The sequence below is a fragment of the Trachypithecus francoisi genome, unplaced genomic scaffold, assembly GCF_009764315.1.
Source record: "Trachypithecus francoisi isolate TF-2019V2 unplaced genomic scaffold, Tfra_2.0 Lachesis_group10, whole genome shotgun sequence".
Taxonomy (NCBI): Eukaryota; Metazoa; Chordata; class Mammalia; order Primates; family Cercopithecidae; genus Trachypithecus; species Trachypithecus francoisi.
Window position 1 is genome coordinate 30,482,779 of NW_022681455.1, and position 16,732 is coordinate 30,499,510.

Here is a 16,732-nt window from a genome sequence, read left to right on the forward strand (position 1 = left end):
TGTTAATGAGCAATAAGAAATCATCAGAAGGTACAAAACTCACTGGTAATTGTTTAGTACACAGAAATAAAAACACAGAATATTATTATAACAAGGGTACTGTGGTATATAAACTACTCATATTTTAAGTGGAAAGACTAAAAGATGAACCAATAAAAAATAACTGCAACAACTTTTTAAGACATAGATTGTACAATAAGATATAAATAGAAACAACAGGTTACAAAGCAGGGGATGAAGTTAAGGTATAGATTTTTATTAGTTTCCTTCTTGCCTGTTTGTTTATGCAAACAGCGTTCAGTTGTTATTAGCTTAAAATAATGGGTTATAAGATATTATTTGTAAGCTTCATGGTAACCTCAAATCAAAAAACATACAACGGATACCCAAAAAACAAAAAACAAGAAATTAAATCGTATCACCAGAGAAAATCACCTTCACTAAAAGGAAGACATGAAGGAAAGAATGAAGGAAGAGAAGACCACAAAACAACTAGAAAACAAATAACAAAATGTCCTCCCTTATCAATAATAACATTGAATATTAATGGACTAAACTCTCCAGTCAAAAGACAACATGACTGAATGGATAAAATAACAGGACCCAATGATCTATTCCCTACAAGAAATGCATGTTGCCTATTAAAAAACACATAGACTAGGCCGGGCGCGGTGGCTCAAGCCTGTAATCCCAGCACTTTGGGAGGCCGAGACGGGCGGATCACGAGGTCAGGAGATCGAGACCATCCTGGCTAACAGTGAAACCCCGTCTCTACTAAAAAATACAAAAAAACGAGCCGGGCGAGGTGGCGGGCGCCTGTAGTCCCAGCTACTCGGGAGGCTGAGGCAGGAGAATGGCGTAAACCCGGGAGGCGGAGCTTGCAGTGAGCTGAGATCCGGCCACTGCACTCCAGCCTGGGCGACAGAGTGAGACTCCGTCTCAAAAAAAAAAAAAGAAGAGACAGAAAAGGTCACTAAATAATGATAAAAGGGTCAATTCAGCAAGAGAATATAACAATTGTAAACAGATACACACCCAACACTGAAGCACCCAGTTATATAAAGCAATTATTATTACAGCTACAGAGAGATCAATCTCAACACAATAACAGCTGGAGACTTTAGCGCCACACTTTCAGCACTGAACAGATCATTTAGACAGAAAATCCACAAAGAAACATTGGACTTAATCTGCGCTACAGACTAAATGGAACTAATAGATATTTACAGAGTATTCCGTCCAATGGATGCAGAATACACATTTTTCTCCTTAGCACATGGATCATTCTCGAGGATCATTCTCAAGGATCTGTATGTTTGTCACAAAACAAATCTTAAAACATTCACAAAAACTGAAATATCAAGCATTTTCCCTGGCCAAAATGGAATAAAACTAGAAATAAATAACAAGAGCAATTTTGGAAACCATACAAACACATGGAAATTAAACAACATGTTCCTGAATCACTGGTGGATCAATGAAGACATTAAGAAGAAAACTGAAAAATTTCTTGAAGCAAAGGATAATGGAAACACAACACACCAAAACTTCCGGGATACAGTAAAAGCAGTGCTAACAGGGAAGTTTATAGCTGTAACTGGCTACATCAAAAAAGAAAAAAACTTCAAATGAACAATCTAACAATGCATCTTAAAGAACTAGAAAAGCAAGGGCAAACCAAACCCAAAATTAGTAGAAGAAAAGAAATAAAGATCAGAGAAGTAAATGAATTTGAAATGAAGAAAACAATACAAAAGATGAATGAAACAAGTTAGTTTTTTGCAAAGTTAAACAATATTGACAAACCTTTAGCCAGACTAAGAAAAAAAGACAGAAGACCCAAATGAATAAAGATTAAAAAGGACAGATTACAACTGACACTGCAGAAATTCAAAGAATCATTAATGGCTACTCTGAGTAAGTACATGCCAATAAATTGAAATACCTAGAAGAAATGGATAAATTCCTAGACACATACAACCTACCAAGACTGAACAGTGAAGAAATCCAAAACCTGAACAGACCAATAGCAAGTAATGAAAGTCGTAATAAAAAGTCTCCCAGCAAAATAAAAGCCCGGGACCCGCTGGTTCCACTGCTAAATACTACCAAACGTGTAAAGAAAAACTAATACCGGCCGGGCGCGGTGGCTCAAGCCTGTAATCCCAGCACTTTGGGAGGCCGAGACGGGCGGATCACGAGGTCAGGAGATCGAGACCATCCTGGCTAACACGGTGAAACCCCGTCTCTACTAAAAAAATACAAAAAATTAGCCGGGCGAGATGGCGGGCGCCTGTAGTCCCAGCTACTCGGGAGGCTGAGGCGAGAGAATGGCGTAAAACCCGGGAGGCGGAGCTTGCAGTGAGCTGAGATCCGGCCACTGCACTCCAGCCTGGGCGACACAGCGAGACTCCGTCTCAACAAAAAAAAAAAAAAAAAAAAAAAAAAAAGAAAAACTAATACCAATCTTACTCAAACTACTCCAAAAAGAAGAGGAGGGAACACTTCCAAATTCATTCTAGGAGGCCAGTATTACCCTGATACCATAACCAGACAAAGGCACATCAAAATAAAGAAAACTGGCTGAGTGCAGTAGCTCACGCCTGTAATCTCAACACTTTGGGAGGCTGAGGCAGGTGGATCACTTGAGGTCAGGAGTTCAAGACTAGCCTGGCCAACATGGTGAGACTGTCTCTGCTAAAAATACAACAATTGGCCAGATGTGGTGGCGTGTGCCTATAGTCCCAGCTACTCGGAAGGCTGAGGCAGTAGAATCGCTTGAACCCAGGAGGTGGAGGTTGCAGTGAACTGAGATCATGCCATTGCACTCCAGCCTGGGTGACAGAGCAAGACTCTGTCTCCAAAAAGGAAAGAAAAGAAAACTATAGGCTAATATCACTGACAAATATTAATGCAGAAATCCTCAGCAAAATACTAGCAAATCAAAATCAGTAACACATTAAAAAAGATGGTTCATCATGACCAAGTGGGATTTATCCTAGGGATGCAAGGACGATTCAAAGTATGCAAATCAATCAACGTGATACATCATATCAACAGAATGAAAGACAAAAACCATATGATTATTTCAATTGATGGTGAAAAAACATTTGATAAAATTCAACATTCCTTCATGATAAAGACCCCCAAAAAACTGAGTGTAAAAGGAACATGGCTTAACATAATAAAAACCATATACAACAGACCCACAGGTGTATCACACTGAATGTGGAAAACTTGAAAGCCTTTCCTCTAAGATCAGAACACAGCAAGGCTGCCTTCTTTCACAACTGTTATTCAACATAGTATTGAAAGTCCTACTTAGAGCAATTAGACAAGAGAAAGAAATAGAGGTCAAATTCTCTTTGTTTGCAGATGATATAATCTTACATTTGGAAAAATCTAAAGACTCCACCAAAAAACTATTAGAACTAATAAGCAAATTCAGTAAACTTGCAGGATACAAAATCAACATACAAAAATTAGTAGCAGACTGGGCATGGTGGCTCACACCTGTAATCCCAGCAATTTGGGAGACCGAGACAGGCAGATCACTTGAGGCCAGGAGTTCAAGACCAGCCTAGCCAACATGGTAAAAACCCCATCTCTGCTAAAAATACAAAAAATTAGCCAGGCGTGGCCGTGGGTCTCTCTAATCCCAGCTAATTGAGAGGCTGAAGTACAAGAATCGCTTGAACACAGGAGGCAGAGGTTGCAGTGAGCAGAGATCATGCCTCTGCATTTCAGCCTGAGCCTGAGCGACAAAGTGAAAGTCTGTCTCAAAAAAAAAAAAAAATTAGTAGCAGCAGGACGTGGTAGTTCATACCTATAATCTTGTCACTTTAGGATACCGAGGCAGGAGGATCACTTGAGTCTAAGAGTTCAAGGCCAGCCTAGGCAACATTGGGAGACCCCCCAGTCTGTACAAAAAAAAAAAAATTTTTTTTGAGACGGAGTCTCACTCTGTCGCCCAGGCCGGAGTGCAGTGGCGCCATCTCGGCTCACTGCCACCTCTGCCTCCCTAGTTGACGCCACTCTCATGCCTCAGCATCCCGAGTACCTGGGTCTACAGGCGCCCGCCACAACGCCCAGCTAATTTTTTTGTATTTTAGTAGAGGTGGGGTTTCATCATGTTGGCCAGGATGGTCTCGATCTCCTGACCTCGTGATCCGCCTGCCTCAGCCTCCCAAAGTGCTGGGATTACAGGCGTGAGCCACCGCTCCCAGCTAAAAAAAAAAAAAATTTTTTTTAATTAGCTGAGTATAGTGTCACCTGCCTGTGGTCTCAACTACTTGGCAGGCTGAGGTGGTAGGTTGAGGCTGCAGTGAGCTATGATCCCACCACTGCATTAGTCGTTAGTACAAGATCCATTCAATGAGCGAGATAGACCAATCTATTTTAATGTAACAGAATACAAATATTTAATGATAGGGATTCAGGTTGTATCTCACCTCTAAGAAATTACCACTTGCTAAGACTTCCAGTACTATGCTGAATAGAAGTGATGAAAGTGGGGATCCTTGTCTTGCTCCAGTTCTCAGGGAAAATGCTTTCATCTTTTCCCCATTCAGTATAACATTGGCTGTGGATTTGTCATAGATGGCTTTCTGTGTCAATTTTGCTGAGAGTTTTAATCATAAAGGGATGCTGGATTTTGTCAAATGATTTTTCTGCATCTATTGAGATGATCATATGATTTCTGTTTTTAAAATCTGTTTATGTGGTGTATCACATTTATTGACTTGTGGTTTTCTGTTTTTTGGCTTTGGGAGGTGGGTTTAGTAGAGATGGGGTTTCACCATGTTGGCCAGGCTGGTCTTGAACTCCTCATCTCAAGTGATCTGCACGTCTCAGCCTCTCAAAGTGCTGGGATTACAGGCATGAGCCACCACACCCGGACTGACTTGTGTATGTTAAGCCATCCCTGCATCCCTGGTTTGAAACCCACTTAATCATGCTAGATTATCTTTTATATGCTGTTGGATTCAGTTAGCTAGTATTTAATTGAGTATTTTTGCATATTCATCAGGGATACTGGTCTAGCCAGAGCAATCAGACAAGAGAAAGAAATAAAAGGCATCCAAATCAGAAAAGAGAAAGTCAAATTATCACTGTCCACTGATGACATGATCATATACCTAGAAAACCCTAAAGACTCATCGAAAAAGCTCCTAGATCTGATAAATGGATTCAGTAAAATTTCAGGATACAAAAATCAATGTAGACAAATCAGTAACACCAACAGTGACCAAGCTGAGAATCAAATCAAGAACTCAACCCCTTTTACAGCAGCTACAAAAACAAATAAAATATGTAGGATATACCTAACTAAAGAGGTGAAAGTCTTCTGCAAGAAAAACTATAAAACACTGCTGAAAGAAATCATAGATGGCACAAACAAATGGAAACACATCCCATTTTTATGGATGGGTAGAATCAATATTGTGAAAATGACCATACTGCCAAAAGCAATCTATAAATTCAATGCAATTCCCATCAAAATAACATCATCATTCTTCACAGAATTGGAAAAAACAATCCTAAAATGCATATGGAACCAAAAAAGAGCCTGCATAGCCAAAGCAAAACTAACCGAAAAAGAACAAATCTGCAGGCATCACATTAGCTGACTTCAAACTATACCACAAGGCTATAGTCACCAAAACAGCATGGTATGGGTATAAAAATAGGCATATAGACCAATGGAATAGAATAAGGAACCCAGAAATGAAGCCAAATACAGCCAACTGATCTTTGACAAAGCAAACAAAAACATAAGGAAAGGACACCCTGTTCAACAAATGGTGCTGTGATAATTGTCAGGCCACATGTAGAAGAATGAAACTGGATCCTTATCTCTCACCTTATACAGAAACCAACTCAAGATGGATCAAAGACTTAAATCTGAGACCCGACACCACAAAAATTCTAGAATATAACATCAGAAAAACTCTGCTAGACATTGTTTAGGCAAAGAGTTCATGACCAACAACCCAAAAGCAAATGCAACAAAAACAAAGATAAGTAGATGGGACTTAATTAAACTAGAAAGCTTCTGCACAGCAAAATAAATAATCAACAGAGTAAACAGACAATCTACAGAGTGGGAGAAAATATTCACAAACTACGAATCTGACGAAGAACTAATATCCAGAATCTACAAGGAATTCGAACAAATCAGCAAGAAAAATAAATAATCCCATCAAAAAGTGCACTAAGGACATCAATAGACAATCTTCAAAAGAAATATACAAATGGCCAACAAACATGAAAAAATGCTCAATATCACCAATTATCAGAGAAATGTAAGTCAAAGCCACAATGCCATACTACCTTATTCTTGCAAGAATGGCCATAAAAAAAATAAAATAGATGTTGGCGTGAATGTGGTGAAAATGGAGCATTTTCATACTGCTGGGAGGAATGTAAACGAATACAAACACTACGGAAAACAGCTTAGAGATTCCTTAAAGAACTAAAGCTAGATCTGTTATTTGACCCAGCAATCTCGCTACTGGATATCTACCCAAAGGAAAAGGAGACATTATACAAAAAAGATACTTGAGGCCGGGTGCAGTGGATCACTACTGTAATCCGAGTACTTTGGGAGGCCAAGGCAGGCAGATCACGAGGTCAGGAGATCAAGACCATCCTGGCTAACACAGTGAAACCCCGTCTCTACTAAAAATACCAAAACAAAATTAGCTGGGCATGGTGGTGGGCGCCTGTAGTCCCAGCTACTCAGGAGGCTGAGGCAGGAGAATGGCATCAAACCGGGAGGTGGAGGTTGCAGTGAGCCAAGATAATGCCACTGTACTGCAGCCTATGCGACAGAGCCAGACCCCATCTCAAAAAAAAAAAAAGAAAAAAAGAAAAAGATATTTATACAAGCAGATTGATAGCAGCACAATTCGTGATTGCAAAAATACGGAACCAGCCCAAATGCCCATCAATCAATGAATGGATAAACAAAATGTGATTATATATATTTTATATATAGATAGATAGATATAATGGAATACTACACAGTCATAAAAAGAAAGGAAATAATGGCATTCAAAGCAACCTGGATGAAGTTGGAGACCATTATTCTAAGTGAATCAACTCTGGTATGGAAAACAAGCATTGTACGTTCTCACTTATAAGTGGGAGCTAAGCTATGAGAACACAAAGGCATAAGAATGATACAACGGACTTTGGGAACTGGTGGGGGAAGGGTGGGAGGGAGGTGAGGGATAAAAGACTACACATTGTGTACAGTGTACACTAATCGGGTGCTGGATGTACCAAAATCTCAGAAATCACCACCAAATAACTTATCCATGTAAACAAACACCACCTGTTCCCCAAAAACTATTGGAATTTAAAAATGTTTTAAATAAATAAAATTAAAAGAAATTTAAAAATGGATTATTTGCTTTCAAAAAAAAGAAATCACCACTTGTACAGTTTCTGTGTAATGTGAAATATGAATATCCACAATTACATGAAAAGCTGTTAAAAATAATCCTCCCAGTCCGGGCATGGTAGCTCACACATGTTGTTCCAGCTACTGGGAAGGCTGAGGTGACAGAATCCCTTGAGCCCAGGAGTTCGAGGCTGCAGTGAGCTATGATGGCGCCACTGCACTCCAGCCTGGGTGACAGAGAGAGACCCTGTCTCTAAACAACAGCAATAATAATCCTTCCTTTTTCAAATCAATATTTGTGTAAGGCTAGATTTTTTAAAATATACACTTCAGTCAAAGTAAGAAAATGGCTGGGATGCAGCTGGAGGCCATAAACCTAAGTGACTTAATGCAGGAACATAAAACCAAATACTGCATCTTCTCACTTATAATTGGGAGCTAAACACTGAGCACACATGGACATAAACATGCATACAACAGACACTGCAGATGACTAGAGTGGAGAGGGTGGGGACGGGGGTTGAAAAACTACCTGTGGGTACTATGTTCACTACCTGAGTGACAGGATCCATACCCCAAACCTCAGCATCAGACAACATACCCATGTAACAAATTGGCACATGTACCCCCGTATCTATTTTTTTTTTTTTTTTTTTTTTTGGAGACAGTTTCACTCTTATTGCTCAGGTTGGAGTGCAATGGTGTGATCTCGGCTCACCGCAACCTCCACCTCCCGGGTTCAAGCGATTCTCCTGCCTCAGCCTCCTGAGTAGCTGGGATTACAGGTATGCACCACCACGCCCGGCTACTTTTGTATTTTTAGTAGAGACGGGGTTTCTGCATGTTGATCCAGCTGATCTCAAACTCCTGATCTCAGGTGATCCACCTGCCTCAGCCTCCCAAAGTGCTGGGATTACAGGCGTGAGCCACCGCGCCCAGCCACCCCCGTATCTAAAATAAAAGTTAAAATTTTTAAAACTAGTAAATAAGAGAATGTATGCTATGAGCCAAAATGACGCTTGCAAAATTTTCCAAGAACGACACTTACGAAAATGAAAAATAATCACTCTTCTTGTTACCAAAAATCTTGGTAGCTGCAGAAGGTGGGATCTTTCCTCATTGGGAGTCGCAGAGCCAATACATGAAACCGAAAGTGAGCCTCAAGCAGAGCAAGCTTTATTTCCTGCACAGGACTTCTAAAGACGAGAACAGCTCTCCCAAATCAACTTCTCCGCTAGTGAGGCGGCTAGTGAGGGGTGAGGGGGCTAAAATGTAGTATTGCTCTAATGGAGGGGTTGGGCATTAAAAGTGAGGGGGAGGAATATTCATATGTTTTATGGGAACAGGCATTGAACTTCTCCAAACCGGTAATACTGCTTTCCTTTCGGTCCTTTTAGGACTTCTACTCATTGTCATGGAGACTGTCAACTGTCATGGCACAGATGGGAATGCAATTTAGCTTGGAAACGGGATTACAATGAAGCGTGAGGTCTTTCTGAAGTCATTTGGCCGGTTCTCTTGGTTGTAACAAGTCTCAGCTGGTTTGACCTCAAAGGCAACTTCTTCAATCAGATTCTGTTTTTTTGTTTTTGTTTTTGTTTTTTGTTTCTTGTTTTTTTCCCCAGACGTCTCACTCTGTCGCCCAGGTTGGAGTGGTGTGATCTCAGCTCACTGCAACCACCACCTCCGGGGTTCAAGCAATTCTCCTGTCTCAGCCTCCCAAGTAGCTGGAATTACAGGCGCACACCACCACACCCAGCCAATTTTTGTATTGTTAGTAGAGAAGGGGTTTCATCATGTTGGCCAGGTTAGTCTTGAACTCCTGATCTCGTGATCTGCCCGCCCCGGCCTACCAGACTGCTGTGATTACAGGCGTGAACCACCGTGCCCTGCCTATACATTGTTAATTTTGGAAAAATTAGAAGTTAGGTGGTTTTTTTCATTAAAAATATGTTATTTCCGCTCAAGAGATCAAGACCATCCTGGCCAACATGGTGAAACCCCGTCTCTACTAAAAACACAAAAATCAGCTGGGCGTGGTGGCGTACGCCTGTAGTCCCAGTTACTGGGGAGGCTGAGGCAGGAGAATCGCTTGAACCCAGGAGAAGGAGGTTGCGGTGAGCCAAGATCGTTCCACTGCACTCCAGCCTGGGGACAGAGCAAGACTCTGACTCAAAAAAAAAACCAAAAAGTTGTTTCCATTAACATGTAATGGGTTATTAATATTATATTAAATGAATTAATATTAATATTTTGTTTTAATCTGTTTTAATTTATATATGATAAAACTTGATACAAGCCACAGAAACAAAATTTATTTGGGTCCTCACTAATTTCTTTTTTCTTGTTACCCAGGCCAGGGCAATGGCGCGATCTTGGCTCACCGCAACCTCCGCCTCCTGGGTTCAAGCGATTCTCCTGCCTCTACCTCCCAAATAGCCAGGCCTCTACCTCCCAAATAGCCAGGATTACAGTCATGCGCTGCCACCACGCCTGGCTAATTTTTTGGATTTTTTAGTAGAGATGGGGTTTCTCCATATTGGTCAGGCTGGTCTCGAACTCCCAACCTCAGGTGATCAGCCCGCTTCGGCCTCCCAAAGTGCTGGGAGTACAGGCGTGAGCCACCGCGCCCAGCCGGGTCCTCACTAATTTCTAAGAGTGTACAGAGGTACTGAAACCTAAAAGTTTAAGAACGGCGGGCTGATTGCTGGGTGCGGTGGCTCACGCCTGTAATTCCAACACTTTGGGTTTTAAAACAATACAGTATTTAACAATACAGGCTCACGCCTGTAAACACAGTACCTTGGGAGGCCGATGTCGACGAATCGCTTGAACCCAGGAGTTTGAGACTAGCCTTGGCAACATGGCGAAAACCCGACTCTACAAAATACAAAAAAAAAAAAAAAAAATCGCCGGGTAGGGGGTCGCGGTGGCTGACGCCTGTAATCCCAGCACTTTGGGAGGCTGAGGCGGGCGGATCACGAGGTCAAGAGATCGAGACCATCTTGGCTAACACAGTGAAACCCCGTCTCTACTAAAAATACAAAAAAATAGCCGGGCGTGGTGGCGGGCGCCTGTAGTCCCAGCTACTCGGGGGGCTGAGGCAGGAGAATGGCGTGAACCCGGGAGGCGGAGCTTGCAGTGAGCCGAGATCGTGCCAGTACACTCCAGCCTGGGCGACAGAGTGAGACTGTCTCAGAGAAAGAAAAAAAAAAAAAGTCCGGGCAGGATGGCTCATACCGATAATCCCATGCCGGTAATCCTAGCACTTTGAGAGGCCGAGATGGGAGAATCGCTTTAGTCCTGAAGTTCGAGACCAGCCTGGTCAACGGAGCGAGACACCCCACCCCCCCAACACACACAGACACACCACACACACACACACACACAGACACACACACCCAGCTCCAAAAAACACACACACACGAAAAAAACACTGATTTACACAGTTTACACAGTCCCTGGGCCAGGACTCAGGGAGATAGTGTAACAAAGAGCGCTCGGGTCAGGAGGTGAGAGCGCAAAACAATGTTCCAGGTCCTCGGGCGTGGCTGTCAGGGTCTCAGGCCCCAAGGACAGAGTGTGGAGACCTGGGAGGCGCAGCGTTAGGATTTCACACTGCACTTTCACTTCCTCTCGTAACCTGGTTGTGTCCTTCTTCCTGGATACTCATGACGCAGACTCAGTTCTCATTCCCAATGGGTGTCGGGTTTCCAGAGAAGCCAATCAGCGTCGCCGCGACTCCCGACTATAAAGTCCCCACGCACCCACCCGGATTCAGGAAGCTCTGCCGATTCAGAAGATGGGGTCATGGCACTAAGAACCCTACTTCTCCTGCTCTCGGCCCTTACCAAGACCTGGGCGGGTGAGTGCGGGGTCGGGATGGAAGCGGCCTCTACCCGGAGGAGAGAGGGGCCGGACCGGCGGGGGCGCAGGACTCGGGGAGCCGCGCCAGGAGTAGGGCCGGACCGGTCTCAGCCCCTGCTCGCCCCCAGGCTCCCACTCCTTGAAGTATTTCCACACTTCCGTGTCCCGGCCCGGCCGCGGGGAGCCCCGCTTCATCTCCGTGGGCTACGTGGACGACACGCAGTTCGTGCGGTTCGACAGCGATGCCGCGAGTCCAAGGATGGAGCCGCGGGCGTCGTGGATAGAGCAGGAGGGGCCGGAGTATTGGGACCAGGAGACACGGAGCGCCAGAGACACCGCACAGACTTTCCGAGTGAACCTGAAGACCCTGCGCGGCTACTACAACCAGAGCGAGGCCGGTGAGTGACCCCGGCCCCGGGCGCAGGTCACGACCCCTTCCCCATCCCTCACGGACAACGCGGGTCCCCTCGAGTCTCCGGGTCCAAGATTCACCCCCAGGCTGCGGAACCCGCCCAGACCCTCGACCCGGCAGAGTCCCAGGCTCCTTTACCCGATTTCATTTTCAGTTTAGGCCAAAATCCCTGCTGGTTGGCGGCGACAGGGGCGGGGCTCGGTGGGCGGGACTGACTAGCCGGCGGGGCCAGTGTCTCATACCCTCCAGTGGATGCATGGCTGCGACCTGGGGCCCGACGGGCGCTTCCTCCGCGGGTATGAACAGTTCGCCTACGACGGCAAGGATTATCTCACCCTGAATGAGGACCTGCGTTCCTGGTCCGCGGTAGACACGGCAGCTCAGATTTCCGAGCGAAAGTCAAATGATGGCTCTGAGACGGAGCACCAGAGAGTCTACCTGGAAGACACATGCGTGGAGTGGCTCCGCAAATACCTGGAGAAGGGAAAGGAGACGCTGCAGTACCGGAGTAAGAGGGTCCACAGGGCTACTCTCCCATCTCCTTCTTGGGCTAGGACTGTGCCCACAGCTGACAGACCTCAAACAGTAGAAGACACAGGGATGGAAGCCAGAATACCCCTCCTCCCTTGGATGGGGAGAGGGGGCTGTCACCCCAGGTACAGGAGATCCTGTACCAGAGAGTGACTCTCTTAAATGGCCAGCCTTCTCTCAGGGACAATTAAGGAATCTAGTCTCGCTGGAGAGTCCATTCTTCAAATGAACTGATGAGCAGTTCTCTTTGACTCAGTGTTAGGAATCATGGGGGAGTTTCTCTCGTGCCTGGTTCTCAGCCCCACACCAAGAGTTTTTGGAGGTCTGACTCCAGCTTTTCTCATTCAGTCAGCATCCGCACAAGCCAGGACCAGAAATCCCTTTTCACCTTCTATCCTGGGCTATCTCACCCCGATTCTAGAACTTTCCAAGGAATAAGAGGCTATCCCAGATCCCTAACTTCAGGCTGGTGTCAAGGTTTTGTCCTCTTCTCCTACTATAATTGTCCTCTTCCTTCTCAGGATAGTCACGTGGGTGCTGCTGGAGTGTCCCATGAGAGATACAAAGTATCTGAATTTTCTGACTCTGCCCCTCAGACCCCCCCAAGACACATGTGACCCACCACCCCCTCTCTGATCATGAGGCCACCCTGAGGTGCTGGGCCCTGGGCTTCTACCCTGCGGAGATCACAGTGACCTGGCAGCGGGATGGGGAGGACCAGACCCAGGACACGGAGCTTGTGGAGACCAGGCCTGCAGGGGATGGAACCTTCCAGAAGTGGGCAGCTGTGGTGGTGCCTTCTGGAGAGGAGCAGAGATACACGTGCCATGTGCAGCATGAGGGGCTACCCAAGCCCCTCACCCTTAGATGGGGTAAGGAAGGGAATGGGAGGTCATGTCTCTTAGGGAAAGCAGGAGCCCTTCTGAAGCCCTTCCGCAGGGTCAGGGCTGAGGCCTGGGAGTCAGGGCCCCTTACGTTCCCCTGTTTTCCCAGAGCCGTCTTCCCAACCCTGCATCCCAATCGTGGGCATCATTGCTGGCCTGGTTTTCCTTGGAGCTGTGGTCACTGGAGCTGTGGTTGCTGCTGTGATGTGGAGGAGGAAGAGCTCAGGTGGGGAAGGGAGAGGGGTACAGTCTGAGTTTTCTTGTCCCACTGGGGGTTTCAAGCCCTAGGTAGAAGTGTGTCCTGCCTTGTTACTGGGAAGCACCATCCACACACACGGGCCGACCCAGCCTGGGCCCTGTGTGCCAGCACCTACTCTTTTTTTTTGAGATGGAATCTTGGCTCTGTCACCCAGGCTGGAGTGCAATGGCGTGGTTTCATTTCACTGTAACCTCTGCCTCCCAGGTTCAAGCGATTCTCCTGCCTCAGCCTCCCGAGTAGCTGGAACTACGTGTGCGTGCCACCACACCTGGCTAATTTTTTTTTGTATTTTTAGTAGAGATGGGGTTTCACTGTGTTGGCCAGACTGGTCTCGAACTCCTGACCTCGTGATCCACCTGCCTCAGCCTCACAAAGTGCTGGGATTACAGGCATGAGCCACCGCGCCTGGGGTACCTGTGACAATGAAGGACAGATTTATCACCTTGATGATTGTGGTGATGGGGATCTGAGCCCAGCAGTCACAGATCACAGGGGAAGGTCCCTGCTGAGGACAGACCTCAGGAGGGCAATTGGTCCAGGACCCACACTTGCTTTCTTCATGTTTCCTGATCCTGCCCTGGGTCTGCAGTCACAGTTCTGGATGCTTCTCTGGGATCCAAGACTAGGAGGTTCCTCTAGGACCTTATGGCCCTGCCTCCTCCCTGGCCCCTCACAGGACATTTTCTTCCAACAGGTAGAAAAGGAGGGAGCTACTCTCAGGCTGTGTGTAAGTGACGGGGGTGGGAGTGTGGAGGAGCTCACCCATCCCATAATTCCTCCTGCACCACATCTCCTGTGGGCTCTAACCAGGTCTTGTTTTTGTTCTACCCCAGGTAGCGACAGTGCCCAGGGATCTGATGAGTCTCTCACAGCTTATAAAGGTGAGATTCTGGGGATCTGAAGTGCGTGGAGGGTGGGGCAGATGGGACAGGACTGGGTTGTGGGGATTTTTTGATTTGGAATTTTTGAGTGTGTGGTGGGCTGTTCAGAGTGTCATCACTTACTGTGACTGACCTGAATTTGTTCATGACTGTTCTTCTTCTGTAGCCTGAGACAGCTGCCTTGTGTGCGACTGAGATGCAGGAATTCTTCACACCTCCCCTTTGTGTCTTAAGGGACTCTGGCTGCAGGGGCCATTGAAAACAATATGCTAAGAATGGATAAGGCTCAAGGACAGTATCTCTAGCTAGTTGCACTTTTAATGAACTCCAGTAGTCAAGGATACTATCTCTAGTTGCACTTTTAATGAACTCAAATAGTCAAGGATACTATCTCTAGTTGAACTTTTAATGAACTCTAGTAGGCGCCAAGAAGACAGACAAAATAAGAAAGAACTTAGAGACAAAGAACTAAGCAGAAGATTATATCTGGGTGCAGAAAGTTTGTTTTGCATTGTGTTATTTTTGCTGACGTGGGGTTTATGGAGTATAAATAAAGTGAGGCGGAGGCTGTAGGTGCGGCCGCCATGTTCTCTGTTTGTCTTTGTCTCTTGTGTCTGTTCATTCTCCACCACCCCCGGCACGGGCCCCAAGACTGGCTTCTCTTTTTGCAAGGGCCTCTGAATCTGTCTGTGTCCCTGGTAGCATAATGTGAGGAGGGAGACAAACACTCCACCTCCGTGTCTACCATGACCCCCTTCCTCACACTGACCTGTGTGCCTTCCCTGTTCTCCTACTTTTCTATTAAAAATAACCTGAGCAGAGCATGGCGGCTCACACCTATAATCCCAGCACTTTGGGAGGCTGAGGCGGGCAGATCACGAGGTCAGGAGATCGAAACCAACACGGTGAAACCCTGTCTCTACTAAAAAATACAAAAAGTTAGCCGGGCATGGTGGCGGGCACCTGTAGTCCCAGCTACTCAGGAGGCTGAGGCAGGAGAATGGCCTCATCCCAGGAGGCAGAGGTTGCTGTGCGCCAAGATTGTGCCACTGCACTCCAGCCTGAGTGACAGGGTGAGACTCTGTCTCAAAAAATAAAAATTAAAAAAAGAACCTGGATCTCTTTTTCATATTCTGCAATGAAATGGAGTTGAGGAAGCTAAGGTCATAGTTAGAAATACAGACAGATAATTCCACAGCACATCTCTGGCAAATTTAGCCTATTCCTTACCACCTGTAATCTTGACCATATACCTTGGAGTTGAATATTGTTTTCATACTGCTGTGTTTTGAATGTTCCCTCCAACACTCATGTTGAGACTTAATCCCTAATGTGGCAATACTGAAAGGTGGAGCCTTTGAGATGTGACTGGATGATAAGGCTCTACCTTCATTCATGGGTTAATGGATTAATGGGTTATCACAGGAATGGGACTGGTGGCTTTATAAGAAGAGGAAAAGAGAACTGAGCTAGCATGCCCAGCCCACAGAGAGCCTCCACTAGAGTAATGCCAAGTGGAAATGTGAGGTGTAGCTGCCACAGAGAGCCCCCACCAGGAAAATGTCTAGTGTCTAGTGGATCCAGGACACAGGAGAGAGTGCCTTGTGGAGCGGTGGGAGCAGGACCTGACCACCACCAGGACCCCAGAACTGTGGAGTCAGTGGCAGCATGCAATGCCCCCTTGGGAAAGCTTCAGGCACTAGCCTATAACCCATTCGAGCAGCCATGTAGGCTGCACCCAGCAAAGCCATAGGCACAGGGCTACCTGAGGTCTTGGGGGCCCAATCCCTGCTCCAGTGTGTCTGTGAGGCAGCACATGGAGTCAAAAGAGATTATTCTCTTCCCACAGAACCTTTTCTCTCCCATGGCCCTTTAACAGCATCTGCTTCATTCCCCTCATCTTCCCAAGCTGAGCTGGGGTAAACTTTGAAGTAAAATAAAAGCTGTGTTTGAGCATCATTTGTATTTCATTGTGCATTTTGTGCCTTGTTCTTTTTATTTTTTAACCACATTCAAGCTATCCTTGGGCTTCCAATGCCATGGTCCACCCAGAACTGCATTCACTGGCCAGTGTTCTAGTTCTGGTCATGCCGACTTTCCCCTTTTTTCCTGGTGAATCCCTGTAATCACCTGAGTCTCATTCTGTCAGGTGATATCCAATGAGAAGGCAATATGTGTGGTGAAAAGCCCAGGGAGTCCAGGGTGTGAATTTTTACTTAGCCATTTCTTCCTGTATGACACACGGTGGGGCTTCACCTGTCTCCAGTTCCTCATCTTGTACATGGCACTGTTTTCTTGGGAGAGTCATTATAAAGCTAATATAAAGTACCTGTGCTGTGGTTTGAATGTGTCCTCCAAAAAGCATGTGTTGGAAACTGAATCCACAATGCAACCGTATCTAGAAGTGAAGCCTAATGGCTGGCTATCCATGGGGGTTCCAACTTTATGAATAGATTAATACTGATTATAAAAGGGCTTGAGGTTGAGGCA

General features: G+C 45.7%; 2 protein-coding genes across 12 annotated transcripts in view; one reads left to right on the forward strand and one right to left on the reverse strand.

Moving 5' to 3' along the window:
• Positions 1 to 10,996, reverse strand: part of LOC117088406 — a 66,112-nt gene extending 55,116 nt beyond the window's left edge. For 3 of the 8 annotated variants that reach the window (XR_004439197.1, XR_004439195.1, XM_033219671.1), the window contains exon 1: positions 8,457 to 8,811. Coding sequence is in view for 2 of the 8 variants with exons in the window: in XM_033219667.1 (XP_033075558.1) it covers positions 1,228 to 1,298 (71 nt within the window). In the remaining 6 variants the exon portion in view is untranslated. The other 5 variants (XM_033219667.1, XM_033219672.1, XM_033219670.1 and 2 more) reach the window with 5 other exon arrangements.
• A 93-nt stretch (positions 10,997 to 11,089) lies between these two features.
• On the forward strand, positions 11,090 to 16,201 carry LOC117088394 (popy class I histocompatibility antigen, alpha chain E). Of its 4 annotated transcripts, XM_033219648.1 has the most exons (9): positions 11,090 to 11,273; positions 11,404 to 11,673; positions 11,920 to 12,195; positions 12,815 to 13,090; positions 13,212 to 13,328; positions 14,056 to 14,088; positions 14,195 to 14,242; positions 14,409 to 14,481; positions 14,895 to 16,201. In XM_033219648.1, exons 1-8 carry the CDS (start codon positions 11,219 to 11,221, stop codon positions 14,411 to 14,413), a joined length of 1,080 nt encoding a protein of 359 aa, XP_033075539.1. In that variant the 5' UTR covers positions 11,090 to 11,218; the 3' UTR covers positions 14,414 to 14,481; positions 14,895 to 16,201. The 4 variants fall into 4 exon arrangements, with proteins under 4 accessions (XP_033075539.1, XP_033075540.1, XP_033075541.1 ...); XM_033219649.1 differs by lacking the exon at positions 14,056 to 14,088; XM_033219650.1 differs by lacking the exon at positions 13,212 to 13,328.
• Positions 16,202 to 16,732: the final 531 nt, after the last annotated feature.

What these genes read in the sequence shown, in the direction of transcription:
- LOC117088394 (XM_033219648.1), top strand. Translation starts at nt 11,219, where the DNA reads ATGGCACTAAGAACCCTACTTCTCCTGCTCTCGGCCCTTACCAAGACC. An exon ending in GTGGAGGAGGAAGAGCTCAG is followed by an intron (nt 13,329 to 14,055) that starts GTGGGGAAGGGA and finishes TTCTTCCAACAG; the next exon opens with GTAGAAAAGGAGGGAGCTAC. An exon ending in GAGCTACTCTCAGGCTGTGT is followed by an intron (nt 14,089 to 14,194) that starts GTAAGTGACGGG and finishes GTTCTACCCCAG; the next exon opens with GTAGCGACAGTGCCCAGGGA.